The 23705-nt window shown below is 38.2% G+C and overlaps 3 protein-coding genes across 6 annotated transcripts in view; 2 read left to right on the top strand and 1 right to left on the bottom strand.

Moving 5' to 3' along the window:
* Positions 1–12298, top strand: part of DIDO1 (death inducer-obliterator 1) — a 58849-nt gene extending 46551 nt beyond the window's left edge. For both annotated transcript variants that reach the window (XM_026092841.2, XM_026092842.2), the window contains one exon: positions 7137–12298. In XM_026092841.2, the coding sequence (XP_025948626.2) occupies positions 7137–10546 (3410 nt within the window). In that variant the 3' untranslated portion in view covers positions 10547–12298. The remainder of the gene's footprint in view (positions 1–7136) is intronic.
* Positions 12299–14371: 2073 nt separating this feature from the next.
* Positions 14372–21875, top strand: TCFL5 (transcription factor like 5). Of its 3 annotated transcripts, XM_026092848.2 has the most exons (7): positions 14372–15726; positions 16431–16617; positions 17705–17867; positions 18517–18760; positions 19205–19346; positions 19813–19958; positions 21811–21875. In XM_026092848.2, exons 1-6 carry the CDS (start codon positions 14990–14992, stop codon positions 19930–19932), a joined length of 1593 nt encoding a protein of 530 aa, XP_025948633.2. In that variant the 5' UTR covers positions 14372–14989; the 3' UTR covers positions 19933–19958; positions 21811–21875. The 3 variants fall into 3 exon arrangements, with proteins under 3 accessions (XP_025948633.2, XP_025948634.2, XP_064377687.1); XM_026092849.2 differs by lacking the exon at positions 21811–21875 and having other exon boundaries at positions 18520–18760; positions 19813–20834; XM_064521617.1 differs by lacking the exon at positions 21811–21875 and having other exon boundaries at positions 19813–20834.
* Positions 20953–23705, bottom strand: part of COL9A3 (collagen type IX alpha 3 chain) — a 49186-nt gene continuing 46433 nt past the window's right edge. Inside the window, exon 34 of the mRNA XM_064521613.1 lies at positions 20953–21969. Within this exon, the coding sequence (XP_064377683.1) occupies positions 21794–21969 (176 nt within the window). The 3' untranslated portion in view covers positions 20953–21793. The remainder of the gene's footprint in view (positions 21970–23705) is intronic.

The raw sequence follows: 23705 nt of genomic DNA, 5'->3' as shown, positions 1-23705 counted from the left end.
AAATTATACTGATTTCCCTACATTATCATTATATCAGGTATGATGCTATGTGTGCAAATATGCTTGCACAAGGTATTTGAAATGCTATGTTCTATTGGAGCAAACTAGCCAAAGCACTGACTTCTGAAAACTGGTTTGTTTAAAATGAATAAATAAAATCTATATTCCATTGGGTCAGTAGGTGGCAGAAAGTAGTTGGTATAGGTGGATTATATTACAATCTTACGGTCTTAATAAAATGACCAGCAGTAGTGATTGACTTGAGTTTGCTCCTTGGGTGTGCTTGAACATGGTGACAGAAGAATCAAGAGTGAATTCAGCCATCAAACACCTTTCTGCTACAGAATTTGAGGTCATCTCCATCTGCAGGTGGAGGAGGTACATATTCTTAGTTTCCAAATAAGTATCTGTTTTTGTTTTATATATAAAAAGTAAAAGTTGAGAAGCTGAAGAACTACAGGTTACAATGAAGGCAATGCTTCATTGTCATAGTGATGATTTGCAAAATATTTAAAAGTGAGTACAAAAGAGCCAATATGCAATGAGCTGACCTTCCTGAGAAGCTGACTGACCTCTGCTCCCCAGCACAAATCCAGGATGAAATTCAATAAAGCATTCTCAGAGTTTATATTCAGAAGTAACAGAGTATTCTGTCTGGGCCAGGTTTTGGTGTATTAGTAGTATATGACTTTAAAAATAATATTGACAAACTATATACTATTAGTAAAATGTTCTTCTTTCCTGAATGAGATTGTGAAGAATACTTGCTCTGCATCCTCAGACTGAAGAGTATATGAGAAAAATCTTGTCTCTCTTACCTGTCCTTGAACAATGCATAGTCTAGATTATTGTTTCTTGGCTATGGCTAAAAAGGTGGGATCACTGCTTTAAGTATACTCATGTGGGCTCTGTACCTGCTGAATCCGAGCACCTCATACTCCTTGATACTTATTCTTGAAAGGTAGGCAAAAACTGTTGTTTCCATTTCACAGCCAAAAAATTAAACTAAGTGCAGAATGCTTTTGGCATAGGGACATAGGCAGTGTCTTAATTCCTGGACCAGCTTTTCCAGCCAGAACGAAGAAATACATTCCTTTCTGAACAGTGACACACAAGAATAGGATTGGCCTTTGAATCATCTGTAAATGTCTGCAGTCTTTTGCTGTGTTGTTAAATAACATGCTTCAGGGAGGCATTTACACAATCTTTGCCTACTCACATTCCTGTTGAAAACATCAGCCATGTTTAGCATTGTAAGTTTCCTTCTACATTTCCTTTTCTTTTTCCATGATAAGTTTCAATTTAAATGAAACTTTTATCTCAGATTAGAATGTTGGCAAATATGGACAAACTCCACTAAGTATTAGTATAGAAACTTGTAATGTCAGCTTGGTCTTACTGAGTTTGACCTGGAGAAATTTTTCAAGACTGGAGGGAATTACTCAGAAGAAACATAGGTGTAATTTGCAGGCCTTATTCATGGAGGCAAATCTTATGAGTCAGGTTTTCAAATTGAAATGCACATCTGTAGGCAAAATGGATTAAAGGATAGCAATAGATATGAGGTTCCAAAGGCAGAGAGGCCATATGTTTTAAAAGATTAATAGAAGACCCACTTAGACTTCTGCCATCAATTCACACTTGGAAGCTTTCATAGGAGTATTTACCTTGTAGTTGTGCTAAATGGCATTCATATTTTAAAACCAGAATGCAGTATAAGGCAGGAAGAAAAAGTCAGGTAAGTTGCTTTTCTGTTTGTGTGTATGCATTGAACCCACAGCATAAAAGACATGTAATCCATACTTTCAAATGCTATCTGATGGAATTTACTGCTCTTTCTTACATAATCAATAAAAAATATTTTACAGAAAGTGGTCATTGTCTCCTTAAATTTAATTGTGTACTTTCAAATAGAATTTAGTAAGAACGCAAAAAGCATTATACTAGATAGTGAAAGGTGTTTTGAAACATGACTGGATGGGTGGGAGGGAGGGACAACAAACACTGTCACTCTGTAAACCCTAGTTAGGAGTTATTCCATCTGTATCAGGCAGTTCCACCAGGCAAATATGATCTGTGAATTTCTCTTATTTCTGATGGGCTGGATTTGGAACGCAACTGAGGACTTCTGAACGGCTATAGTACCTAGAAGCTCTACAAAAATCTTGCACATTGGTGTTTTTAAAATAGAGGAAGAGGAAGGATTCCACATTTATACTTAAATCATCTGAGATTAATTATTACTATACCAGCAGGCTTCTGTGGTGTTTTTTGTAGTAGCTTACTGTCTGCGAATTTACTTGTCTATTTCAGGCACGCACATAATGTGTTATCTAGCACTTTCATCTGAACATCTCAAAGCAGTTTGTAAAAGATAGTGTAATCAGCCTTAATTACCAATGGGAAGAACATAAGTAAGAGTGATTTACTGAAGGATTTAGTGGCAAAGTTGGACATGGAAAAATATATAGTTTAATAAAATAGTCATGTATCAGCAAAAGACGTTCCACAAGCATTGATATCTCTCTTTTGGTAGCTTACAATAGTGAGTATGTTTTTCTTAAAGTATGAAGGCATGAAATTCCTTCATGCTATTTAGAATACTCTTAAAAATTGCAGCAAGTAGAACAAAACAAGTGTAACTATACTCTGTATTGAATTAGGCTTCTTCATCTCAGCAGATATTATGAAGAAAAGCGGAAATAGTAAAAGAACATGGCATAAGAACCACATTTTTTTTCTCTGTCAAACAATTCCATTCAGCAAATGTATCTTCATGTACAGCAGTGTTACGGTGCTGGACATGATGTAGATCCCTAAATTAAAATACCCTTGACTGATACTTGAATGATAGTTTTCAGTTTCTGATTGGGACAAGTATTTAAATGGTTTTGATAATGATTAAAGAATAGCTTGTTTTGATCTCTTTAAGTTGAAAAATGTATACTATAGTCAGGTATTCTGGGTTTAATCCCCAGGTTGTGCCATCAATGTACAGAAATTAGGCATCTATCTTTAACAGTACAGGGAATTTGTTACCAGTTGTTGATGGTAAGGAATGAAGATGTGGGTATTACATGTGCAAATACAGTAAAATTGATTTAATAAAAAATGTATTTAAGGATAAGAAAAATATTCAGCAAACACTAATATTTAGTTTATCCATATTTTCATGGCTTTAGTTTTATAGAATGTAACTCAATAAAACCAGCATCTGGCCTTCAAATATACAACAGGATAACTGCTTTATAAACAATTTAGCACTGACTGCTAACTCTGCTGACACAGCTTGTAGCACTTTTAAAACACTTCCTTGTGAAAGCCAGTCATCAACCAGTAGTTGGAGACTGCAGCCAACATTTACATTCTTACTACCTAAAGTTAGGCAGATAACCTACTTATGGATATTGAAATAGAATAGGACTGACCTTTGAAATGCTAGTCTAGCTGTATGCTTTCATTCAAAAGAAGCTATCAGCACCCTGCACTTAGTGCTTCATCGCTTTGGATTGAGAGGTTGGGTATGAATTTAGTAAAGATACCTCTTTGGCTGCAGGTTATGAAAACGATTGTAGACGATCATGAACTTTTTCAAGAGAGATATTTTTGAGGAAAATTCATACAAGTAAACTTAAAAGTAAGTTTAGGTGTAAATTCTAATATTTGTATAAAGTTACAGTATCAAAATATACAATTTTAATAGATTTGTTCCATGATGACCAAATTCTATACAGATTAAATTATAATTGATGATACGAACTCACTTACTGGAGTTCCTTGTCTTGGAAATGTGTTAAAATTTCACTTTGTTTTAATTAGTGACTTGGTCTGTGTTTCTGACAGGGATTCAAAACTAATTTTTCAGTAACTGCTGTTCATTAGATATCCTGTCTGATAGCTTTTTGGAAACTGTTCATTTCAGTTATTCAGTATTTGAGGTTCATGTGACTAGTCACATTAGTCACATGTCACTATCTCTGCTTACAAGCAGATAACCAAAATGTTAAAGACAGAGAAAGAGCAAATGCCTACTAGGAGTTTATGGATGAACACAGATTTGTGACATACTCTGCATTTGTCAACGCTGACCAAATGTGCGTTCATAATTCACATACTGATAAGGGGGGGGGGGGGGAGAAATTCTCACACACAGTGAGCTATATGTAACTATTACAGTCTCAGTAGACTCAATTTGTGAATAAATTATTTTCCTAATTTAACTTGCCTTACTTTTGAACTGTGCATTAATGGTGTATGTTAATATCATTTCATTTGAGGTAGTAAATTATAGTTAGCAGAACTGCTAGAATTGCTTTTAAGCAGTGGGTGCAAGTGAGTTTATATTTGGAGGATTTAGGCAGTTCTTCCCCTATAATTTTAGATTCACTGAAAATAATTACTACTTTAGTTCCTGTCCTACCTACTTTGATCCTACTTCAGCATCCATGCTCCTCCTGTGGGTGCAAATTTATGCATGTGGTGGACTATGTAGAACAGGATGTCCAACCACAGAATTAGGTAAAACTAAAAACACTGAAACTGTGAAATAATTCTAATTCTAGAATTCCACTTTGGAACTAGAATGCATTATACAAAACAACTGTCTTCCAAAAACTCTCACTTAAATTTCATTATTCTTGTTTCTCCATATACTTACAATGAGAACCATTTCCAACAGGAAATCTCTTAAGCAAATATTTTAGATTAGGCTCAGAATTTCCATTATAATTTTGTCTGGCCTTTTGAAAAGACCATTTCAAGTGACTAAACAGATTTTGCTGGTCTATTCATTAAGTGCTTAAAACACATTCACTGTACTATTTCCAGTTGCCATCAGAAGTACACAGAATTTTAGAGGAGGGTTTGTTTTCCCTTAGTTGCCAAGAGATCTCATAAGACTTTCAAGTTAACTCATTTTCTTTGAAAAATTACCATCTTTGTCTTATTATCTGTCATTTGCTATTTGGAAAACAAGATTTATATGGGATAAGATTTGAACATAAGAAATGGAAGCACTGATGATTTTATATATTTGGGCATTCTGTGAACAAAAGTTACTGCTTAATGAAATATATAGTAAGTACTGAAGGGAAATACTAAAAACATAAAACAGCTGTGGTCTGGGATTGTTGTTTTAATAAATGGTAAATAATTCCTGGAGTTATAGGCTCTCATTAAAGATGAACTCTACTTAATTGGTTCTCCTATTTGGGATTTCCCTTGGTGTTAACTGAGCCAAGTTTTCATCTTATTCACATGTAGGTTTTAACTGAACTTAGCTTAAACTGTAAGAATGACAGTATCCTCTCACTGAGAAAGCTTCGTATTTAACTTAAAAATATGCTAAATTCTTCTACTGACTTCTCAGTGTAAAGTTAGTAACCAAAAGAAATTAGAAAAGGTGAAGTTTATTATACCAAATTAAGGAAAAAGCTGACAATTTTCCCATTAGATGGCAAATCTAAGAATCCCCTTACACTTTCTTGTAGTTATGAGCAAAGTAATATAGCTGTAAATGTGATTCACTAATGGAATATATCTGCTACTATGGGTTTTAGGGTTTTTTTGCTGGTATCAAGAAGTTTTTGGTGCTAATAATTAGATATCTTAAAATTTTTACTTAATGGTAGTTGGTTTGATTTAGTAATGCAGATATACATAAATAAGCATAATATACTTGTAAAACTTACTTACAGGATTATGAATAGAAGAAACAGTGTAGATTTCAGAATCATTGCCTTGCCATTTTAACACAGGGAATATTTATGTTACTTTACATGTTGTTTATGTTTTTATATTACTGCTTCCTAGCTGGATGCAAATAATGAGGTCCCCCTAAATGAGAACCTTTCAGAAGTCACTAAATGCAGAAGTTAAAAAAAACCCTCTCTTTGTAAAGAAATTCTGTATTTCCTGCCAGCTGTTTGTAAATGGATTTCTTCCCCTGCCCTTTGTTCTGGACATGATTATCTTCTACACTTACCAGTGGGAATTGTGCACATAAGAGGAAGAAATACAACACCATGAAATAGACCTAAGCCCTTTGAAGGTTATTTTTCCCTTTACTGGAAACCTTCCTGTTGTTTTTAGATATACTTCTCCAAGGATTCGAGTCTGAAACTTTCACAAAGGAGTGATTCTATTCATAGTGTTTCTTATTTATCCAAAGGCCTTACAGCACCATGTTTAAGACTGAATCCTAAAACAAGGGTTAAAAATCACCTTTCCCTCTTTATGCCAGTTCCATACCGAACTAACCCTTTTCTTGAAGAGAAAGCAAATACACCCAGATTCCCCTTTCACATATGCTGAACTCGTATCTCCTTAAGTTCTTATTTGCTTGTTTGGTATGTTAAGTGAGTCACCAGTTTTCCTGCTTCTTTTTTTAAAATGATGCCTAACTGGGGAAAAAAAAAATCATTGTGTGTTACAAGTTTTAATACTGTTTCCAAACACATTTTGTCTGAGACTCTCTTTATAGCGTTTACTGTTATTTGATTAATTTATAGATAGGCAAAGTATGTATAGACCTATATAAATGTCGACATAGTCTAACAGCACAAATTATAATAGAAATACAGTTAAAGTTTAGCAAAGCTGTATGCTCGATTTGCAACAGAAAAGTGATTTTTTTCCCAAATAGTATTAGATGGATGTGTCAGTGTGCTGCTTTTTTTATTTTTGGTTCTTAAATTTTGACTTACCCTATAGAAAGTTAGATTGCCTCCCCAGATTTTCTTACTTTTTAATATCTCTGTGTATATCACATATCTGCAGACTATTTGAAAGTTAAGATACGATTTTTCTGAGGGGAGGGAAATGAAAAGGATGTAATAATACAAAAAATATAAAAACTTTTTGATTTGAATTGTTAGAGATATTTGCAAAGTCACTATTTAATAATTGCACCTATTATTGCAATGTTTTATTAAAAATATTCAGGGAAGAGTTAAAACACTTCTTTAGAGAAATATGTTTATGGACTAATGAAAATTGCCAATAGGTTACCTAATGCAACTTAGAAAGATTGTTATCTTTATGATTTTTGTAGCTGCCGTTGTATAATAAGGAGTTTCTACTGAAAGCAAAAATAAAAAATATTTTTTTACACATACAGTCTTTGTGTTCCCTTTCAGGTCTTGAGTCATCTCGTCCAAATTTAATTCTTGGATTAGTTATCTGTCAAAAAGGGAAACGTCCTGCTACTACTGTCTTGGAGACAGAAAAGATAGAAGAAAAGCGAAGCAGAAGTCAAACACAAGAGGAAACTGAAACATCGCTGTTCTCTAAAGGGCCACTATCTTCTTTGCAAGAAAAGAAAACTCCAAAATACACGCTTTATTCTGGAGATTCAACTGTAAGTACAACACCGCCTGGATCTCCTCCACCTCCACCTCCACTTCCCATTCCAGAAACCCCAGCAGTTACATCTTCAGTATTAAAAATACTATCCTCGATTAAAACTGGAACCACAACTACTGGAACACCACCAGCTTCAACTACTGCTTCTGCAAGTGTTACCGCTACAAATTCTTCATCCTCAAAAACTGCCACGCCTCTTGAACACATCCTACAGACGCTTTTTGGAAAAAAGAAATCTTTTGAGCCTCTTGCTAAAGATTCTGAAACTGTCCAGTCTTCAAATCAGGAAGCTCAAGTTGCTGTTGATGAAGGAATGTCAGCCGTTCCTCTGTTAGATCCCATTGTACAACAGTTCGGACAGATGTCAAAAGACAGAGCTATAGAAGAGGAGGAGGATGACAGACCATATGATCCTGAAGAAGAATATGATCCGGAGAAAGCTTTTGAAACACAGACTGGTGAAAGCGAGAAACTATATGATGTGGAAAAGCCATGTAATACAGCAGAACTAGAAGATGAGGCCTATGATCCAGAGGATGAAACTATCTTGGAAGAAGCAAAAGTTACTGTTGATGATTTACCTAATAAAATGTACGCAGACACTAAAAGCAGTTCTTCAGAAACATCTGCTTCGTATGTGGCTGATATATCCACAACTTCATCCTTGGTAGAACAGCAAAAAATGTTGGAAGAATTAAACAAACAAATAGAAGAACAGAAAAGACAGCTAGAGGAACAAGAAGAAGCCCTCAGACAACAAAGAGCGGCTGTTGGTGTTTCAATGGCACATTTTTCAGTGTCTGATGCTTTAATGTCACCACCACCAAAATCTTCCCTAACAAAGACTGAATTATTCCATCAGAACCAGCAAACTACACAAAAAGTAGATTTACCTCCATCTTTAAATCAGCAAGCACAAGTTTTAAACCAGGGCTGTGACCCAAGACAAAACAGAGATCCTCGGCAAGCTAGAAGAATGGCAACAGAGACTAATGACAATATTGATTCTCGAATAAAGCCACAGTTGGTACAGAATGAGATATCCACAAGAGAAATTCCTCCAGCAAGTTTCCCAAATGCTTTGCAGACTCCACTTGGTAAGGAAGATAAAACTTTAATTTCTACTACTCAGTCAGGTTATAGTGGTGATAATTGGGTTTCAAGTGAAAAAGCTTCTATAGTGTCTCAGAAAGAGGCATCTAACAGCAAATTTGAAAACACTGCTCAAGTTAATTTGGAAAATGTGAGTCAAACAGCTTCTGGAGAACCTTCTACATCCAAACCTTTACGTAAAGTACTGCTTCCAACACCTCCAAGTACATCTTTTCAGCCTAATTTCTCCACATCAAATGACAGCCAGTCTTTGCAAGATATGCATAAAGTATCATGGTCAAATGAATCGAAGGAAGTAATAGGCAGGGATTCTTTTTCAAATACAGTATTTACTTCTCAGGAAAAGGCAACCGGTCACTTTGAACCAGAGAGGGGTCTTTCATCAGTGCAATATGAAGAACAAAGAAACCCTCAGTCTCATCAATTTGTAGAACAAACTGAATCTGCAGCTGTTCAAAGTGAGGGAGAAAGAGGATCTCTCCCACAGCACTTTGAAGAAAACAGAGTTGGGCCTCCATTTTCTTTGTCGGGGCAGAAAGGAGGGCCTCCACCACCACTGATGCTCAATGCACCTGTAGGACCTCATGGACCTAATTTTAGAGGACCAGCACCACAGTTCTCAGAAGAGCATGGTTCTCCAAATAACGATGGGCAAAGAGGACCTCCACCTGGCAGATTTGGAGGTCAAAAGGGACCCATTCCTTCCTTATTTTCCACGCAGCATGGACCACCATCTCTTTTTGGTGAGAACAGGGGCCCCTCCGCTTCTTATCATGGCGTTCCAAGAGGAATGTCACCATCTCAGTTTGAAGATCATAGGGAACCTCACATGGAACAAAGGGAATTCCCAGATTCCCAATATAATGAAATGATTAGGCCTTCAGGACAGTTTGAGGGACCGGAGCCCCCTCAGTTTATGGGAAATAGAGGACCTTCGCCTTTTCCGTTTGGAGGTCAAAGAAGACCGCCACCAGCTCAGTTTAAAGGACAGAGAGGAGGCCCTCAATTTGGAGGGCCAAGAGGCCCACCCCCTGGTCATTTTGGGGGACCAAGAGGGCCTCACCCAAATCAGTTTGAAGGGCAAAGAGGTCCAGCTACAAATCACATACCAGGCCCGAGGGGACTTTTGCCACAGCCATTTGAGGAACGGAGAGGGAGTCCACCGCCCAGATTTGCCAACCAGAGAGGTCCAGCACCGCTTCAGTTTGGAGGACCAAGAGGAGCCACACCTGCACTGTTTCCAGAACAAAATGAGCCTCCCCCTTCTAGATTTCACTTCCAAGGTCAGTCATCACAAGGTATGAAGCCAACCCCAAGACCACTCCTGGACCTTCCAAGTCATCCACCACCACACAGAAAAGAGATGTGGGAGGAAGCTGGACCATCTGCATCTCTTTCCAATATGTCTGGACAAGGACCTGAGTCAGAAGCACAGTGGTCAGCATCTGATTTCCGAGAAGGCAAAAATCTTGAGTTTAGAGGCCAGACATTTGAAGGGAGACAGAGAGAGAGATATGAGGGAGGAAATAAAGACAAGGTTTTAGATCAGTCAGAGCCTCAGCAAGCAGATAATCGACAAGGTAGATCCTTTGAGGAGAGACGAAGGGATCGAGAACACGGCAGACCTTGGGAAAGGGACCGTGGGAGAAACTGGAATAGAGACAGGGAAAGGGACTGGGAGAGACACAGAGACAAAGAGTGGGATAAAAACAGAGACAGAAACCAGAACAAAGACAGGGAAAAAGATTCAGAGCGGGCTAAAGAATGGGAAAGAAACAGAGACCGAGAGAGAGCAAGAACCAGAGAGAGAGAATCCTACAGAAGACGTGATAGAGACAGATCAAGAAGCAGAGACAGAGATCGTGACAGAGATAAAGACAGGGACCGCGATCGAAGCAGGGAGAAAGAAAGAGAACGAGAGAGAGATCGAGATCGTGAGAGAGAGAGAGGTAAAGATCGCAAGGATCGGAGTAAAAGTAGGGAAACTGGTAAAGAGATGAAGCCAGAAACACAGAAGGAAGGTCAAAAACCAACAGAAACAGAAGCTTCATCTTCCACTAATCAGTCATAGAAATACTTCGAAGTTATTTTCCATAAATAATTTACATTACATAACAAGAACTGACTCGGGGTCTTTTGTGTATACTGTATATTCTCACCTTTACAAAAATGCTGTTGTAATACTAGCCTTACAAAATGGACTGACAAATTAGCAGTTTTTGAACAACTGAATGAAAATGTTCAAATAGATAAAAGGCAAGAACATACTGGACTTTCACTTGCTGCATTTTGTGCATAATGTTTTTCTTACAAAAAAAATTCACAGCGTTACCTGTTCTGAAACTTTGTTTTTTCTACTTGCATCTTTATCTTAAAATTTCCATTTACAATACAGAAATGGAAAAAGTCTAAGAAGAGCATATTGCTTTTTAAGATTATAAAGTTATGTTTTCCAGTAACTTGAATTGTAATTTTATAAGAGAATTTAATCAAGACCTTAGGAGCCATACCTTTACATCTCATTTATGTGATATTTTGGTGTCAAAGTTGTTCCTACAGCACACACTTTATAAAAGGAGTCCAATATTGCCGTCTTGTTTATTTTACAATGGATGGGTCGTGTGTATTTAGGACAAGGCTGCACAAGAACAGTGTTATTAATTATTTGTAACTGACGGAGAATTTGAAAATGGAATGTTATAAGCTTAAAGTGCACTATCTTCCTTTTTATATACAGGTATTTTGTGTTTTGGAATCCATCTGTTAAGTGTACAACCAAGAAACAAGTCCTACTTAGTTTTTTCACGAGGCTGATGAGTTTTAAATGTTGCATTTTTACAAAACTATAATTAAAGAGCATATAAAAGTAGCACCTTTATAACCAGCAACTTTTAAAAACATCAAACATTTATTGGCAAAGAGTTAAAGACTATAAATGAATTAGTGTATCAAAGGAAAGAAAAATAAGGTGGTTAAATAGGCCATTACATCTCTAACTTGGTTATACTGATTTAGTTGGATCTTTTTTTTTCCCAGAATGTTGCCAGAAACTTAAGAAATTTCTCCATTTTTCTTGTACTTTCCAGTCTAAAAGTGTTTTGCTCCTGAAAACAAACGTGTCACTGGTTTTTGTCAGACCCTACTTATGCTGATGGTGTATATAAAACTGTCCACTGAAAAAGGTGTAACTGCATAAAACTTGAAAGAGTGGTAATGCTAAATGTTGTGATTCAAGAGGGGAAGTTTTCACTGTGAAATACAGTACACTGCTACTTTTCATGTATTCTTCAAGTACGTAATTCTAAAGTCTGAAATAAAGAAAACCCTGCTAATTTATTTGACCATGTAAATTAACAGTTGGGTAAATATTTTGTTATTTTTATAAAATAGTTTTGCAAATGTAAAATTAGATTCCTATAAACATTTGCATCTTGAAGTCTACATTACAAGTAGCATTTATGCCATGTATGTCACTACAGATTTTACAGTTTATACTGGTGCATCTTCGAAGTCCTTACACATCAAGGATTTGCTGGTTGAAATGATGATCTGTATTCTGAACCTGTAAACAAAACATTAAAATGCAGAGAGGTGATATTAAATACAAACATCTACTATGGTGTAAGATTTTTTTTTTTTAATAAGATGTTTCTAATTTAAAGACATACATAAAAGTATGCAAAAATCGAGTGTGTTTGTTTAGGTTTACTTGATAGAAATTTCTGTAAATTGTATTTTATATGGCAGAATATATCACTGTACATTAAAATATGGGACTTCACAGGTTTTTGTTACTGTAAGTAGAATAAACATCTACAGAGTACTATTGTCTTTTTCTTAAATTTGTATCTGTATATTATTTTCTAAATATCACTGTTACTTCTCAACAAGTCACAGAGGAGTCACAACAAGAAACTGATGGTATGCAGATTTTGTTTCCTAATTGTTTAAGGAAAGGTGATGTTTTGAGGACATTGATACCAACTATTCCATTACCACGTATCAGTTTTGGGAATCTGTTCACAGATCTAGGAACAGTAAATGCATTCTCCTACAGATCTAACAGCAGAAAATTCAATTGCATGCAGACAGACACTATATTGTATACACAAATACTGCTGTTTTATTTCTTAACCACAGCTTTATATGATTTATGAGCTGCACTTGGATTTTGCAGCAAGGTTCCTATGTTCTGCACTGCAGTGGACATCAAAATCTAGACTGAAATGAGCGTAACAATTTAACTAGTCACAGAGACTAAAAATGGTACTGAGTTATTATTATTATTCATTGCAAGAAAGGGAAAATAAGGGATTCTATAGCTTTAATCAAACTTTTGATTAGCATGAAACAACTATTTTGACCTTTGTGTATACTTAGCTAAATTAGCTTTTGAAAGTGTATTTTGCTAAATTCTTACGTAAATGCCTCTGAAACGTCTAGAACAATACAAAGAATAGTGTATCTATAAAAGACTGTAATATACAAAATTCATACATACTAAAGGAGACTGTGGAGGGAAAAAGTGCACATAAAGTCCAACATGCACAAAACTGCTTTTAAAATTTCTGCTTTTTTTTCTCAAGGGAAGTCACAAATGTAACTTTCAGACTTTGGCTATACTTCATGTGATACGGTACAGTTCAGCATGGAGAACACTGGCATATTTTACCTTTACTGAGTGCTTACCTCATTAAAGGAATGAGGTCAAGAAAACTGATTTTTGAACTTCCTGAAGGGAGTAAAGATTTTGGAAAGTTGGCTTTTTTTTGGTTTGTTCCTTTTAAAAATTAGAATATTATTTTTGTGCCTTGTTTCTGGCTTGTTTCTATAATCTGGCTCCCATACTAGGCATCTGTTTTTAATACTGAAAAGCACAACCACGAGTAGATACATAATAGAGACAGAATGTACAAGCGCACTGCTCGCAGGCGTTAGATGCTCGTCATGTGGAGAACGACTCACTGTGGACGCATTCACATGATGTCTGCGAGCAAAACTTGCGATGGAGAAAACTGGAACTTTTCTACACACTGGTGAACTACTGAAGTGTTTATTGTAAAGTTAGATGATCAAATTACAGAAAATCCAGGGCAATGGATTCTTACGCTATCCCCATTGAACCTGTGTACAGGACACTGGGAAAAACGCTCCTGCTTCGGAGCACAATTCTTGCTGGAAATAAAGCAGGGAGACGAGTATATCCTGGAACAAGGAAACAAGGTGGAAGTGTTACATTTTTTTTTTCTCTTACAATTTTCCCTCCAAGCCTCCCTTATACTGTCCGTGCTATCACCCACTAGTGCCAATTAGAAGGTGAGAGTACTGAGCAGTAGCTTAAGTTCAGAAAACAGAACAACATGGACAGAGGATTACTCGCCCTCCAAGATCTCTGAGTCCCAACGGAGTTGTTTTGGTTTTTTTTTTTTTTTTTAACAACACTAGGACTGACTTAGCCCACCCCGCCTTGAAAATCAACACGCCTTGTGCTCCTGGACAGCTGGGCCCTGCTGAGCTCTACTGCCGCACTCCTAAAATAACCTTACGGACATAAAACTTGGTCCCACAAGCAAAAAGCCCGTGTGCTGACAAAGTCGTAAGCCCTGCGTCAGCGAAACCCCCGCTGTGCCCATGGGTGAGGGCGCGGCGGTGCCACGCTGAAGCAGCCTCTCCTGTCGCCCCGCTGCGCTGGTTTGCCACAGCCCCAAACGGAGGGAAACGGTAAACCCAAAACCACGCCGAGGAAGCCCACCCCGAGCCCGGCGGCGGCCGTCGGCGGCGACCGGGCCGGGCCGGGGGGCGGGGGGGGCACCTGAGGCGAGAAGCCGCGGTCGCCGCGGCGCAGGGCGGCTGGCGCAGGCCGCTCGGCGCATGCGCGCGGCGGTCACGTGGGCGCGGCGGGCGGCGGTTGCGCACAGCGGCCTCGCGGCGGTTGCGGGCGGCGGCGGCGCGCGCCCCCCTGGCCCCGCTCCCGCTGCCCGCGGGGTGCCGCCGGCGTTTGGCCGCTGCCCGGCGGCGAGGCGAGGCGAGGCGAGGCGAGGCGAGCGGAGGGAGCCGCCTCCCCCCGTCCCCGCAGCGCCGGGGCGGGTGGAGGGAAGCGGCCGTCACCCCGCGGGCGGCGGAGCCCGCTGCTGGGCTGAGGGACGGGCGGCGCCCCGCGGCTTCTGTCAGCCCTCGCGGCCCGGGGGGCCCTGAGGGGGCCCCGCCCCGCCCCGCCCGGAGGCCTGGCGTTGGCAGGTGGTCGATGCTCCGGTGTCCTGCGAGCAGCCGGCGCCGGCGGGGGAGGATTTCGCCCGGGCACAGAGGGGCCGGAGGAGCCGGCGGCTAGGCCGAGCGGTCCCGCTCTGTGAGGAGCCCCTTCCCCACCTGGTTTCCTTGTGGTGTTGCAGTTACGGAGTCAGTATTAGGTGCAACTTCCTTTTTTTTTTTTTAATGGATGTTAGAGATAACTTTTACATGTTTTGCAGTTTGCTGTTGAAAGATACGTTGGTAACTGATTAGGATTGCTTTAGTCATGTCGGGATCAGCCCCGGAGGAAGCTCAGCCCTCCGTCCCTCCAAGCACAGCTAGTGCTGCCGATCCTGCTCCGCTTGCTGTTGGACCTGGAGGCTCGAGTGACGTCTCCTTTGGTGAGCAAAATCTTAGCTTCACCACCACAGACCTCAGCCTGGTGGAGATGACGGAAATAGAGTACACCCAGCTGCAGCACATACTTTATTCCCATATGGAGGCACAAGCTAGCGAAGGTGAAGTGGAAGCTAGGCTCAATTCTGCTTTCTTCTCAGCTGGTAATTCTGCAGATCCCCCTTTGCACCAGGCCTCGCTGAACACCAGTCAAGATGGGTATTCGTCAAACAGCGCTGGGAACCAGTCACTTTACCCAGTGATCTGTCAGTCAGGAGTACCGTCTGACAGCAGTTTGCTCAGTTCAAACCCGTGCATGGGCCATATTGACTTTCAGGAGCTCAGAATGATGTTACTTAGTGAATCCAGTCTCCCTCTGAACCAAACAGATAAAACGCCTAACAGTAGCTCTGTAGAAGTCCCAGGACGCAGTTTAGTAAGAGTTAAACACGGTGACAATGTTGTTGGGACGAATAAAGAAAACGTCCTTGCTGACAGTTCAGCACCGGCACCAGAGTCTAGAGCTAAGTCTGCAGTCAGAGTTCGACTGGAAGACAGATTCAACAGCATCCAGACAGAAAACCCCAGATGCCAAGAACCCCAAGAATCTGCTGTAACTCTTAACAAGTGTGTTGGAATTAATTTTAGTTTATATTGTTAAGCTATGTATGTTCATATAGCTCAAAATTGATTTGCTGAGTTAAACCTATGAGCAGTGCTGTTTCTTCTATGCAAAATGAGGAGTTGGGCTTTTTAAACTGTGCCAGTAAAACACAGCTGCAACTCTGTTAACCTCAGATTAGGCCTATCTGTATAATGCATAAATAAAAATAGTTACAAAATAGATACAAAATGAATTACTTTATTTACATTGCCATTGTTATCAAAAATAAAGTGGTAAAGGTGAGAGAAGAACATTGCCTAGTTTTAACATGTTACTTGCTAAAAGCAAGGTAGATTTTAGATCATAACAAAGTATTAGAAATTGATTAACGATGTAGTTTGGAGGCCTGGCTATGGGAAAATCTTCCTGCAAAACTCCTGTTTTAGAATCTGGCCCTGTAACTGTATTAGTGTGCTGACAAAACATTTTACTGGAGTATAAAGCAGAAATGTTACTGTACAGAATACTTTCCTCAGCTGATCTTATTTTGTCACCGAAGTAGGTGCTAGCCGATAATAATGATTTGTATTTATAGTAAATGAAGGGTTTTTTTCTTGATGATAGTTACTAGATGTGTGTGTACCTGTATATTTTTCTGCCTTCCTCATTTTCAAGTAGTCAATCTTGCATGTGTGTGTGTGTTTTTTGTTTTTTTGATTTTTTTAAGTTTAGTAACATTGATCCGGCAGCCATCAGAACTGGTGGGTGTTCCTCTTCACCAGCACCAGAGTAAGTGTGCTACATTAGTGAAAAGTAAGGCTGCAGCTGCAACTACTGCTTTACAGTTCACATATCCATTATTTACTATGAACGCATGTTCTAGTACTGGAAGTGCTAATCCTTCACAAATACAGGTAGGTACTATTTCCTTTGCTAGTTATACCGTTGTAGTGGGTAAACGGTGGAGGATGGGTGAGGAGACAGGAGCTATTCCAGCTGCAAAACACTTAGTGTGCAGAATCCGTGAGGGAGGGCAGGTCACGACCCTTAGACTTGTGCCACATAGGAGTCAATTTGGACTCACATACTCCTAAAGAATTATCGCTTCCCTTGTTATCTGCAGTGCATGCACAGTACCCCATATTGTAGCCTATTAGTTTGCCTTAAGCCCTCGCCCCCCTGAACCTCACCATGGGCCGATGCTCTGTGGTGCCTGGGATAGCCCAGTCGCTTTCCCGCAAGGTGCCTGGGGCGTTTCCCTTGCGGTTCGGGGATTTCACGGTGATAAACATCTAATGACCTTGGTCCCGAGTGGTGTCTTCTACCTCTGCGTATTCCAGGTGTCAGCGCCATTAACAACCACGCTAATTTCCAATGCTGACAATGTTAACTTACACCTTTTAGGTGTAACATAATTCTAGAGGTTTGTGTGAAAATGTTTGAATGCTTTTTGGTTTTTGATTAGTTTGAATAGGCATGATAAGAATGATTTACAGTGATGTAATTTGTTTATTCTTACGTTAATCTTTAAGACCATCAAAAGTACTTACTCCAACCAACTGCGTGGCAGTTACATTTTTTGTAATAATGTGCATCCAGGTAACATGATCAGTAATACTTTAGATGTCTTACTAGGAAGATATCTTTTTTCTTGAGTCTGTGTGTGTATAACCTTCATCTGTACAAGACAAGAAGGAAATGCTTAGCAAGGACAATTTTCTGGTTCCTTTTCTTCTAACTCATTTTGATGAAAAAAAGCTTTTTTTTCTTCCCCACTCAAAATAACCTGTGCAGCAAGAATAATAGCATGGCACTCAGGAAATGTCAGAAAATGCTGTTAAAAATCCCAAGACTGGGATGCAGAAATAATTGGCATTTGTTCTGACACAATACATTGAATCATGGACTTAAGAAGTTCACCTGAATATCAAAATAATCTCTTCTTTCTGTGTGTATGTATATATAAAATCCTCTAAGTATTTTCTTTTTTGTTTTTCACAGACCTCTGGAACATCGTGCACTATTTTAGAAGCTGCCAAACATCAAGACCTTGGGTTACCAAGAACATTCTCTTTCTGTTATCATCAGGAAATTGAATCCACGAAACAGACAGTAGGTGCTAGGAGTAAAGCTTTGCCTGAGCAAGTTTGGATTAAAGTTGGAGGTAAACCATTTAGCTTCTTTTCACTTTGCTTTCTGTGCCCTTCATTTTCAAATCTGCATTTTTTTCTGAATAATTTGTGTGTTTTCTGTAATGAATATGATTTTACTGACTCATATGAGATGTCACTATGTCTGAGACATGCTATAGGTAATATGGGACTAGATTTCTCAAAAAAATGTTCAACACAAAATTTAGCTTTACTTTCAAAATTGTTAAGCGCTGCTAGCTTGAAATGAGAAAACCTGAGGCTGCAAAGTACCTTTGAAAATTTGGGCCTTGTCTAAGTAATTGAATTCTGTCCACACTTTTTGACCCAAAAGTTGGTATAGCAGATCCAGTTGATATCAAACTTGAGAACATTTAAAGGACTTCCTCAAATGTTTATTACAGGAGGCATAGCTCAATAAGTTCCCCAAGAAAATAGAAACAAGGTGAATTTTCATCAGAAAGCAGTGCATTAGGATTAGGGCTTCCTAATGACGTATGTTGCTATAAGAGTCAATCTAGGATGGAAATAAAGCTTCAAAGATTATTCCACATAAGTAAAATGACAAAAAATAAATTTTAAGTGATCAATATTTGATCAGAATTACAACAATAATAGAAGGGTTATAAAAAAGGTTCTTCTTTTCCTCTTTATTTTACAAAGAAGACGCCTTATGCAAGCAAGCAATAAATAAGAGAAGTCGCAGCCGAATAAGCCCACTGGATACAAATGTAGATCGAAAACCTCTTAGTGAAATTCAAAATATGCGTGATACCCAAAGTACTGCATCTGCACAGGGTCCTTGGCAGTCAGCCCAGTCAAATTCAAGTGTACAGGTACAAGGTGGGACCCAGGAAGGAATCTCTCAGCGAAGGGAAAGGCATAACCGCATGGAGAGAGACAGAAGGTAAATTTCTATGTGGAGCTGCAGGACAAAGTTTTTGAAGCCTAAAATACTGATACTGTAATACTGCCAGCATTATCCAGAGTAAAAGGTAAATTTGACATACTTTGTTTTACTTATAAGAAAAAGCAGTGCAGGGGATGAAGTGTTAGAGGAAAAAAATGGATGGTGGGCTTTTTGTTATTTTTTACTCTGTGAGAAAAAGAGGAGATAATTCAAAATGTTTAACAAATCTATAAAGATAACTCGCATATAACATGGCTAATACACAAACATGAAGTTTGTAGCTAATAAAAGATAAAGAAAAGTCCCCCAAAGGCCATGACTGGTAGCACATGTGAGTAGTCTTTTTTTTCTTTTTTTTTTTCTTTTTTTTTCCCCCCTCTTCTTTTTTCCTTTCTTCTCTCCCATCAGGGTGATAACCTTTGTTTTTTTTTTTTTTTGTAGGCGCAGAATTCGGATTTGTTGTGATGAACTGAATCTTCTGGTTCCATTCTGTACTGCTGACACTGATAAGGCAACAACTTTACAATGGACAACTGCATTTCTGAAGTATATTCATGAAAGACATGGAGACTCTCTGAAAAAGGTTTTAAATCTAACTTCATTTTTGTTCTTGATAAAAATGTGAACTATTCTAAATCCATCAGAACATAGCTAAAAGCACACGCAAGGCTTTTGCTGGATGCTATTTACTTTATAAAGGACCAACGTAACATTGAACATTCCTTTAAAAAAATTTTTTTTTAATTCACACCTGCATTACCCTCACAATCTCAAAGCCTGTGAGAGTAGTAGAGGGCTACATGCCCTATAAGCAGTTCCCATGCCACCACATCTGTATTTGCAGCCCAGGAGTAATTCTGGCTCTGCTAATTATCTTAAGAGAGCGGATGGTGTGTGTATAGAAAACTTGCTTGCAGAGATGCTTGTATGGCCCCATCACTTCCTGTTAAAGGTGTAATGTATGTTTTCATTTCACTAGTGTCTTGAAAAACACTATCTTGCATAAATATCTACATTAAACATAATCATTTTTGTATTTTGATTTTTAGGAATTTGAGACTGTGTTCTGTGGTAAAACAGGCAGGAGACTAAAAATAACAAAATCAGACTCATTTGTAGCATGTCCAGCGCAGGAAAATACGCATGGCTATGGAGATCAAGTAGTCTGAACTGACCACCTTGAATTGCTTGAAAAGTATGGATAACTAACAGGGGTCCAATGTACTTTCTTTTTTTCTGTGTTTATGTGCTGGGCTTCATCTCATGTGATTAATATGATAGGCTCCAGGACTGTCTTGCAAAATACAATGTGTAGAAATACATAAATAGAGCATTAATGAAAACATTCTTTATTCAAAATGGAAATGAAAATTAACTACCAACAGCACCAGTCAGTTCTCTGATAAAGGGGCTTAGGGACCAGAGGCAGTAAGAAAACGTCACAACACCTACTGAGTATTTTCCCCCTTTAGTTAGCAAACATCTTCTCTTTTTCTGTTTACGGTTCTGCATTGTGTTTTTGTGTTTTGTTTTGTTTTTTTTAATATGGCGTGGTACAGTTACGGATTGTTGTAGAATATCAACCAGTCCTTTAATGACTAGATGCAAATACATTCTTTAAGTGTAAAAAGAAAGCAAAAGTACCATTATAATGTCCATTTTTTCCATTAAAAGTTGTATTAGTTAATTGAATAAGTGCATAGTTTCTAAATTGTACTGATAGGCATATTTTAACACATTCCCCCCAAGAGTAATACAATGCTGTTAGCATTGTTTTTAAAGTACAGTACTATTTTTAATGTTTATCTCACAACTGTCCAACAGTTTCTTGTATTGTTACTTTAGTCCAAAAGTGGCATATTGTAAACAGTAGATTATTTAAATGCACAAACTATTTTCATGTTTAAAGATTAATATGGCTCAATTGTTCATAAACTTCAGCATTTAGGACAGAAATAGAATAGTTTGTGAACTGAGAGTGGCTTTATTAATTTTTTTTTTAAATAGATGATGCTAACAGGTTTTAAAGTACAAAAATGTCTCCAAAATAAATACTGTTTTAAATCACGGATATTCACAATTTTGCAGCAATTTATTTCCAAACAATCCTAGTAAAAACAGTTCAGGTAAATGGAGTTCATCAAAGCATTGATGTGTATAATGACACTTACAGCATCACAAAGAAAAGGTTAAAAAAAATCTCCTTTTATTTTTACAACAGTTCATACAGGTTTTTTTGGCTGGTCTTTAGAAGAGTATCCCTTCTTATTTGGGGTTTCATTCACAATCACTGTGCAAATAGCTTCAGTAGAGGTCATGAGAATGCTGTTACTTAATTTCCTTTATTATTATATGGAACTATACAAAAATCCTCCCCTGCAACTTAAAATATATACATTACATCTTTTGCAGAATCTGATTGCAAGAGGTTTACTATTTACTAGTCTCAAATATTTGAGGTGCAATCAGAAAATCGAGAGTAGACAGGAAATACACATGATCTTCACTTAGGCCATTGTCTTAAAAACACTGGATATTTAAATGCCTAATTTCCATTGATGTAAATAGCATTTGAGAGCCCAGATAACTTAACAATTTGGACTTTAGTGCATGAACCTGCGTAACTGAAGTCAGTGGGAACAGTACCAAGGAATTCAATTGGCTCAAACGCTTGTACAGAATAGCCATGATCTTTAGCAGAGTTAGGGAGATGATGGTAAAAAGGAACAATGCTTCCTCTTGCAGGTCTCTTCAACAAAGGGAGAAAGGGAAGGTGAGACTGTTTAGCAGTAAAGATTCTGGAAAATAATTAGGGGGAGGAGAAAATACTCACAAAGCATCTTTTAATAAAAGTTTTTGTCTGATGCTTTTTTTTTCATAGAACTGAATTACTATGTCAAAGTCTCCACTTAATTCATTTTAATAGAAGGAACATCTGTCCATTTATCACTAGGAGGATTCTCTCTGTTTTCTTACAATGCACTGTTTGCTTAAATATTCAGTCACTTTTCCACTTCTTATAATGTTGTTTTATGATTTTTTGGAAGTTGATGCTCCAACAGCTCCCATGCAAGCTGATGTGTCACATATTCCTGGAGTTCCCTGAGCCCCAATAGTACCAGGAGTACCAGGATCCCCTGGAAGACCGGGTTCACCTTGAGCACCATCCCGACCATTTTTAGTTATTCCAGGTACACCAGGTGGTCCTAAACAAGAAGGGGAAAAAGATTTCATGAAATATTATCTTCCTTCCTTCTTTATTTTAAAAAGAAAAAAATTATTATTTTCAAAGTTGTTAAAATACTTTGAATGTCTATACATCAGACTTATTATGGCCCATTGAATACAAGGTGTTCAATAAATTTAGCATAGATTTGGAGTATGTGCATTGGATTTATTAGAGTACCTTTGGATTCACTAGAATTACCTTGGTATAGGCACATGTTTGGTGTTACATATTTGTTACTGTATATATCTGAGGTCTGCTGACCATTCTAGAGGGGGGTTCTCCATCTTTGTACTACCTCAGTTAGTATATCACTCCATGAATAACAGTAGTTAATTTGTAACCAGAATTATTTTGCACGGTCCCCGAGCAGTGTGCTCAAGGGATGTATTAGAGGAATGAGCTTACGGCTTGCTCAGAGTGCCTGTAAGAGTGCTCATGCCTGTCTCTCCTCCCTGGCCCCCAGCTTGCTCCTTAGTGGTCCAAGACTGAGGCAGAGGGGCTTAGCTCTTTCAATTCATTCTGCCTCCCAAAGTCTAGTAGTAATTAAGACTCTGAATAGGGGTAGAAGAGCAGAAAGAACGATGATGTAGAACATCCCCTTGACATTACAAATACGGAGCTTCCTTTACACCTGTGTTTAATTTCAGAAATTTACTCATGTTGAAATGTACGTTTTGTTTATTAGCAAAAATAATTTCTGCTTAGGACAGACACAAGTTACTATTTTTGAATTTCTTTTTTCCTTCACAAGCCAAACATAATTCACAAAACTCTCAATTCTATAACAAGAATAACTTTGGTGCAAGCTACTGAAACTTCCTTAAATCCTGTAAAATAAGATCCGTCCGTCTGAGGGACAGGTGTATCAGGTAGTCCATAAACCTGCATTCCTATCTTAATTATGATAAAAAGAAGTGCCTGATCCTGTTTATTCATAAGTGAAGTATTGCAGCTGCTGTTGATCTGCTTATATTTCATGAGTAGGACAGATGCTTTCAATATCTTAATATGTGCAAAGTAGCATCTTTTTACAAGCTTTGGAAAAAGAAAACATGTTTATGGATTAATGCACTTATTTTAATGGAGAAATATGGGACAACTAGGTATAATAAGTATTCTGTTTTTCTGAAATTATATGGATGGAGAACCTGCTCTTGGTGCCTGTAACATATTCATTGTGCAGATGTAATCTCAATTAGAAAACTGTTTTAATGGGTAAGCAAAATAAAGAATATTCTTTCAGAGTTTCTAATAGATACTCATTAATTTAGATAAATGGTATCCTCTGATAAAGGATTCATGACCTCAGGAACTGGGATTGTGTCCAGATGCAGAGCAGTAACACTGCTGTACTCTCAAAATCATTACACAAGTTGCTGGGTTAGTTTCTGACAAACAAGGTCTGGTCCCTGATTCCTCTGCAGACCCTGTCTTGTTTGATCCAGAAATATTAAGTTAATTTTGAAGGAATATAGCTGGTAGTCTGTGTTGTTGCCAGCATCAAAAAGACAAGTGTCCATCAGGACACAGCGTGCAGGAAATAGTCAGGGGCAACAGGCATGATTCCTTTGTCTTAATCTGGAGCCAGAGCTCCCTAGGTGTTACACACCTTTAAATGAACTAAAGTACTACTTGTTCATTATCTAATTACTGTATATACAGTATCACTGAATACAGTAACCTCCTGACACTGACAACTAATTGGGAGCAATT

Source organism: Dromaius novaehollandiae, chromosome 16, assembly GCF_036370855.1.
Source record: "Dromaius novaehollandiae isolate bDroNov1 chromosome 16, bDroNov1.hap1, whole genome shotgun sequence".
Lineage (NCBI taxonomy): Eukaryota > Metazoa > Chordata > Aves > Casuariiformes > Dromaiidae > Dromaius > Dromaius novaehollandiae.
The sequence above is the reverse complement of the archived record's forward strand: the minus strand, read 5'-3'. Positions and strand labels throughout refer to the sequence as shown.